Source organism: Buceros rhinoceros, unplaced genomic scaffold, assembly GCF_000710305.1.
Source record: "Buceros rhinoceros silvestris isolate BGI_N320 unplaced genomic scaffold, ASM71030v1 scaffold4724, whole genome shotgun sequence".
NCBI classification, from domain to species: Eukaryota; Metazoa; Chordata; class Aves; order Bucerotiformes; family Bucerotidae; genus Buceros; species Buceros rhinoceros.
Window position 1 is genome coordinate 25,946 of NW_010409912.1, and position 7,425 is coordinate 33,370.

General features: G+C 45.0%; 1 protein-coding gene across 1 annotated transcript in view; it reads right to left on the bottom strand.

Annotated features, from left to right (window-relative positions):
• The window catches only part of GPRIN3 (GPRIN family member 3), a 2,462-nt gene extending 2,155 nt beyond the window's left edge, over window positions 1-307 (bottom strand). Inside the window, exon 1 of the mRNA XM_010135389.1 lies at window positions 3-307. Coding sequence (XP_010133691.1) covers window positions 3-307 — 305 coding nt within the window. The remainder of the gene's footprint in view (window positions 1-2) is intronic.
• Window positions 308-7,425: the final 7,118 nt, after the last annotated feature.

The following is a 7,425-nucleotide window of genomic DNA, read 5'->3' on the forward strand; positions in this document are numbered from 1 at the left end:
CTGGCCAGGAGCAACTGGCAGGCTCTATGGCTGCAGGATGTACCTCTGCAGCTTCCTGCTGGTTAGCATCGTCCTCATGGCACTGCCCATACCTCTGTGTGCTGGCAGCCCCTGTGCATTTCAGGTCAAACAAGCAAACTCCAGCAGAGCTGGACGGTGTGCATGAGAAGCCATTGCTGGCCCTTTCTCCACTCGGTACTTGGGGCTGGTGCTTAGCAGATTGCAGGTCTCCCAGGTGGTCCTCCTCCGCAGAAGCTGCAACCAGGGAAAGCTTGGCAGACCTCAGAGGATCTGGTACAGTCCCCATGGACCGTCTCCAAGACGTGGTTTGCCCTCAGCTTCTCAGTTTTCTTGCTCGGAGGCGGATACAGCAGGACGGACTGTCAGCAACAGGTTTCCTGTAAAGCTAATCTGTTAAAGAAAGAAGCACAGAGTTAGCAGCAGTCAGATTTAAGAAATAAAAGTACCCAGAACAGATTGACTTTACAGCTTGGAGAGAAATACTTGCAGGCAAGGGGTAAAGTGAAGCACCTCATTCTGCCTAAAAGTCAATGATCTCCCAATTCCAAGGTCCAGATGGAAAAGACAACATAGGGACAAAGCAACAACAGCTGCCCTGCTGTTGATACATTAATGAAGACTTAATGACATGCCAAGAGGGAGGCAAAAAAAAAAAAAAAAAAAAAAAAAAAAAAAAAAAAAAAAAAAAAAAAAAAAAAAAAAAAAAAAAAAAAAAAAACAACCTACAAAGTGAAAGCAAGGATGAATGGGAAAGGAAGCAGACTTTGTGTGGAAGTTTGAGGTCACAAAATAAACTCACTGTGATAAAATCCTCTAGCAAGCCACCTGTGGAAGGAAAAGTGCTACGTGGCCTGATGTAACCATGTGAAGAACAGATGTGATTCCCACCCAGTGACCTGAAGTGGATCCCACACCTTTACTGAGGACCAGTTCCCCCCTGCTTCTGACAAAAAGCCCTTCTCTAACTCTACTGCCAACAAGAACGTGCTCACAGCGGGGCAACAGGTCAATTCGGGCTAATGCGGATGAACCTAAATTTCACTGGTAAAAGGAATATGAAGGGATGACACCCTGCTGGATGGTGCAGATAAACACCAAGAGAAGCTACCACACCATACAGCACCAGGGCTGTGCACACACCTAACGCTTTCACATTTAGATCTGTTTCGGTTAATTACAAGGCAGCCAGCTCAATTAATAAACGGGGACACAGATGATCTAGGAATCAGTGTATGAGCATGTACTATGAAACTGGAATGGGGACACTGCGGCGCTGCAGGACAGGTGGGGCCCATGCCATACCCAGTGAAACACTGCGGAGGGATTTTAAGCAGGTGGAGCAGAGTTATCCAGGTTGAAACCCGGCCAGGACTCCTTCAAACAGGAGGCGACCTCCAAATGTGCTTGTTGGCTGGGCTTTGGAAACCCGATATAGGCCAAGGGCTGCATCCCTCTCAGCGTCAGCAGAGTGCTGATGGCCAACGATAAAATCCCAACTACTGCTTTCAAATTGCAGGCTACCTCTGCTTGTTTAAATGTTTTTTTCCCAGCTTATGCTGCCAGCAAAGCATGCTCATGGGACTTGGAAGACAGCCTGAATGTTTAGTTTTATGTTAGCCAGAGGAATGACGCTGGGAAGATGACTGTACTCCTGCGAGCCCATGCCGCTGCAAGCACACAGCGAGGGCTCCTTTGCTTTACTTGGGAGATACTGCTGGAAGGAGCTGCGCAATCGCTCAGCTGTGCCAGACCTTCTCTACCCACTAGGAAAACTAGCAAAAGCCTTTTCCAGAAAACATCCCTACTCTCCTCCTCTCAGCCTAAATGGGAGTGGTAACTTCCTTAGTTTCTCTAAAATTAATCCTAAATTTCAGCACCTTAGGGTACTCAGAAAGGGCAACAGCAGAAAAATGCTCAGTGAAAGAGAATTTTTAAAAAAAAAAAATCTATTTTTGTAAGGAAAGAAAAATGCTGAAATTTAAAGCCTGCCTTCCAGATACTAATAATTTATTATTTTTATACTGTTTCTTTGGGTTCTGTTCAACCACAGATCGTGGGGTTAAACCAGCACTGGGGAATGGTGATCCTGCCCCGAAGGGTCCTGAGTTTTAGCTGCAACCTGTGATAGCAGCCCTGCATCATTCCAAAGTGGCTCTCCAGCCAAGCTGATGATTAAGCTTTCGGGGTTAAACCAGCACTGGGGAACGGTGATCCTGCCCCGAAGGGTCCTGAGTTTCTTAGCTGCAACCTGTGATAGCAGCCCTGCATCATTCCAAAGTGGCTCTCCAGCCAAGCTGATGATTAAGCTTTTTGAGAAAAACTGATTTTACGTAAACCAGAATGAAAATTGGTGGAAGTTTGTGTCCACCTACTAGATTTCTTCACTTAATTTTGTGCTCTCTTTAAAGCCAGCCAACAGTCTCAAAGGAAAGAAGTTCACGCTGTTGTATTATGAACGTCTAATGACCGTGAGGAGAGGAGCAGATGGCTTTGGGCATCTGTTCGTCTAAATTCTGTTACTCGCTTCTGTCCTTTTCCAAATATCGATGCAAACCAAACCAGTATATACAGTGGAGCAGGTCACTTTTTTTTAGATCAACCACTAACCAAATAAGGGAACAAAACCAACGCCCATTTTTAGGATGAGACATACTACTTGGCAAATGGCTTGAGAAGAAATAAAGAGAACAAAGCAAATCTGTTCGGCTCTTCACCATTCGAAACCTGGGAAAGGCAAATCTGCACACTGCAGCACTATCTTTAACTCGTAACCATTCAATGGGGAAATTACTCCTAATTTTTCAATTAAGTGAATTAGTTCTGATAGGAAGCCCCACATGAATTCTTCCCATCTGTTTAGCGGCTCTTCACCAGCATCATTAGAAACACACATTCTGTGTTCTGTGCCACATGGGCTAATCAAAAGCAATTCTGCAACAGAGGAAGTTCTGCCCCCAAAATCCCACATGGCCTTGCTCTCTGATGTGGAACAACAGCGCATACTCCAGACATTTTTGCTTGACCCTTGACCATGGGTTGCAGGGCTCAGTCACACACGGGATGACTCTGAAAATGAGTTAATGAAAATAAGGTTTTTATGAAGACTTTGTTGTCAAAGTCATGGGAGCAATTTTGTTAGACTCTTCACTCTGCCATTGTAATGACAGGATCCAAAGGCACTACAGCAGTCTAAATAAATGCGGTAATTTTTGACCATGCTCGCTAAGAATTAATAAAAATCAGAATGAAATAAGTCTTACATAAGAGAAAAGCAAGCAAACCCAGCTAATTACAGAATTGGAAAGGCATTGTTATTATTGGAGTCTTATTTACGATTACTGAATCATTTTTACTACTGGGGTGCTAGTGCTTAGGAGTGAGGAACATGGCTGTGACTTGTGGGCAACACTATTCAGCTGCCAAGGCAGTGAGGATTCAAACCAACAAGCAGCACCGACTGTAAGCAAATACCTAGAAGAAACACAAAACTCAGCAGCAGGCCAAAAGCCATGTCAAAACAGACCACGACAGCTGATGAATTTTTCAAGTGTTGTATGCCTGACCTGGAGCAATCATCCAAAACTTCTTTTATCAGGAGGTGAAATCTGTATTTCCACAAAGGTCAAAATCAATTTTTAGTAATAAGAACAGATTTTTTACACTACAGTTCTCCTTCACCATACTCTTCCAGACCAAATTAGTCTGCCCAACTGTGTCAATCTCACCTCACCACAGAATTTTTCCGAACCTTTTGCAACAAGAAGTTTCTAACCTTGACAAAGGCTAAGTTTGGCTTACATGGTCTGGGCGAGTCCCTGCATGGCCAGCACACCTTCATGGTTTCTTGCCACTGAGTAAGTCTTCCTCATGTGCTTTAAAAAAACCCAAATCCCCCAAAGCCCCAAACCTCAAGACGTTTGTGGGCAACTCAGTACTGACAATGTAAAGAAACTCTTACTTATCTCAGTAACACCCATCCCCCAATAAAACACCATCACAAATTTCCCTCTTGCTGCTTATGAGAATGTCAACAAAACCAGAAAGTCTGCATAATTAATAAAACAAAGTAATAAATTTCCAGGAAATTCCTGCATAAAAAATTCCTGCATAAAATGCAGGAAATTCCTGCATTCTGCCTCCCATTCCCTCTTGCAAAAATCTGAAAATCTGCAAAAGCACAAATAAGACTTCCAGTATCTCCACCCTCAAACAAATCACAAAAACCCCCCAAACAATTAAAAAGCAGCTCTGAAAGCAATCAAGAATACTCTCTCCAATTCTGGATTCTCATCAGCTTTCAATTTCTCGAGCTCTCTCTTCACCCTTTTAGAGACCCTTGTCTCTGCAAATGGAAGAACTGAACATTTTCTCTTAACAGTTCTAATCTCATCACATCATCTCGCAGATCATCGTGAAAATCATCATACAACCACATGGGTGAAGGACACAAATATCTGCTGCTGCAGGAATTCAGCTTCTCATTTCTTGATCTGAGGAAAATAAAATAGCACACCCTAACTTGTATTAGACCACTGAATATACAGAACACGAAGCACATTTAAGTTTTAAACATACACAAGCACTTGCATCCTTCTAAGTCTGCACCCAGTGGGTTTTTTTCCCAGCGTATTAAGTTGCTGTTCTCTGTAAATGTTGTGACTTCCTCTTTTAGTGTCAAAGGGTGTTTGTAATTCTGTCTGTTTGTGAGAGATTTGCTTCATGGGTTATTTGCTCCTAATTATTTGTGGGACCGAAGACTGGCACTACAAATGAAGGACAGTACAAACCAAGGACGTGTTCATTAAAATACAAGAGGTTGCCCAAAGGGGTAAGATTCCATCCTTCAGCATGCTTTGGGATGCTGATGGGAGACATGCGTATGCTACAGTTGTGGGGAAGCAAGGGGTGACGGGATGCCCACAGATACCTGCATTCACGTGGGCTCCCACAAGGGATAGGATTGGCATTTCAAGGAGGAGGTGTAGCAAGTCCTACTTCTCCTTCTGCACTTGGGGACAATAAATTATTGCAGGCCACACCTGCAAGCACTGCAGGAACCTGTGCCAGAGATGGACAGGGAGGTGGATGGCAGAAGCAACAAGTTGAACACCATGGGGCTGCAGCACCCTCTGTGCAGAGGTTATGCAAAGGGGATGTCTCCATGTGGTGGTTTGCTGTCGACTGGCTTCTGCTGATCCAGTTAGCAGAGCTGCTGTAACGCTTTAGCAGATACTGCAAAATACCTGTTTATTCCCTCACTATCCAGTGAACCGATAGGACTTTACTCAGTCCAGATGGACAACAGCCTGTTGCTCGACCGCTTTCAGTGCAATAAGGTGTTTTCTGCCCTTTCTCATGATCTCACCTTTTCCTATTGCTTCTTGATACCTTACTGCTGCCTTAAACTACAACTCACCTTACTCTAATCATCGGCTGAGCCCATCACCATGGTACCTCAGCACCTTTGTTGCAGCATCTGGGCTCAGGGCTAGCTGTTCTGGCCCTGCTAACGGTATGGCCATATGAAGGCCATACTAGTTCACATCCAAAGCCTTGTTTGGCTCCATCACAACTGCTCTGAGGACAAGAACAGGGCAAGATAAGATAGATGGCACATGTAATATTTGTGCATCCACATATTTTCTTTAAATCTATGCTCTCTGTGCTCCCTAGGCTCTTGCTGAACTCCTGGGAGTCCAGAAAGTGCAGCGTCCAGCATGCTGCAGAAGAGGCTTGCTGACAGTGGATCTCTCAAGTACTCTCAGGTACCTGGCAGTGAGCACGAGGGATCATTTATCTATTAATTATGGTACTTCATTGTTTATCCCAGTTTAGAAGCAAGCATCACTCAACTCCATCCCTAGCATGACCTTAGGATTGCCAGAAAAATCAGTACCAGCCTAAGCATCTTTAGACTGGTATGAAAAGAGTACACCCATGCAAGGCTGAACCAGATTTGGGGTACACGTCTGCTCTTATTTCAGGCCAAAGGGGTGAACCAGTCCAACTCCTATGGCTGCCTGAGTGCAGGATGGTGCTGACAATCTCATCTGAGAGTCCGGGCTTGTAAGCTTGAGAAAAACCTTCCCGCAACACTTCAAAATGGTCCAGAGACATGTGCGCACCTCAGCAGTCACCCAGGGACAGATGTGTGGGAATATCTGCAACCGTCTTTTAATAGGGAGGCCCATAATCACAGATGAATAAAAACTTAGTGACCAAGCCTGAATCAGCCCTACTGTCCTGCTGGCTGAAGAATAATTAGTTACCCTTCAATTAGAAAGACGTCCATCTAAAAGGAAGTATGACCGCAGCTCTGCTCTGAGACTGGGTTGCTCTAGCCTGTGTCCCATCTGTTCCCTGGGGGCAGTGCCCATCTCAGAGACAAAAAGCAACCACCACGTCCAGCTCTGGTGCTTGTTCATGGAGCCCTGATGAGAGCCCACACACTGTTAGCAGCACCAAGATGTAAATCATCCGTGCACACATGAACTTCATTCCTGGTTGAATTTTGCTTTTAATCCCTATCCTTTTCAGTTACTTTTATCCTTTTCAGTTACTTTTATCCTTTTCATTACCCAGATGCGTACAGCTACTGTGATCATACCAGTGACTTTATCTCCAGAGATTTCCCAGCCCCAAAGCTGGGCTGGCTTTGCTGAATCAGCACCAATCTATGGTCACAGCCAAAGGTAACAGGCTGGTGCGTGCCGTGAAAGTGCTGCAAAAACAGCTTGATTTTGTGGGAGTAAGAACCAAGCGGTTATGGATTTACAGGCACACTCCAGTTTTGAAAAACTCTTTCAGGTTCCCAGAAGGAAAATGGGCTCTTTGTGCTCCAACACTTTAAAACCAGGAAAAACAATATTTGAAAGTGGTAGAAAAGACGATCTAAAGAGGATTGCTAGAAAACAATGTTTGGTAAGGAGATTTTAAATCCTGACTTAAATTAAGAATTGTGGCATCTGCTGTCCTTGAAGTTTTGCGCCTTCAAAACTCACCTCCTCCTCACACACTGAAAGCTTTTTCTGGGGGAAGCTGAGATCCTCACATAATTCCAACCTCTAGAATCCCTCCAAAGAGCCCCATACACAGTTGGAGGCAGGTGACGTGGGAAAGCTGGCTGGTAGCCTGAACATGCACCACCTCCACACCCTTCTTGCCATGCCATCCCCTCTTCTGCTCTGTATCCCATCCTGCTCCTCTACTTCCCCACTCAGGTCATGCTCAGCTGTGCTCCCGAGCATCCTCTCCGCCAGCAGAGAGGGGTCTCAGGCAGCAGCACGGGGTTCTGCAGTGGAACCTGCAGTGACAGGTTCTCTCTTTGCACGCCTCCTCCTAGGGTTACAGCACCTGGTAAAAAGGCTTTCTTTGATGAGGTGTCTAAGTATGTGCAAGTCCCTG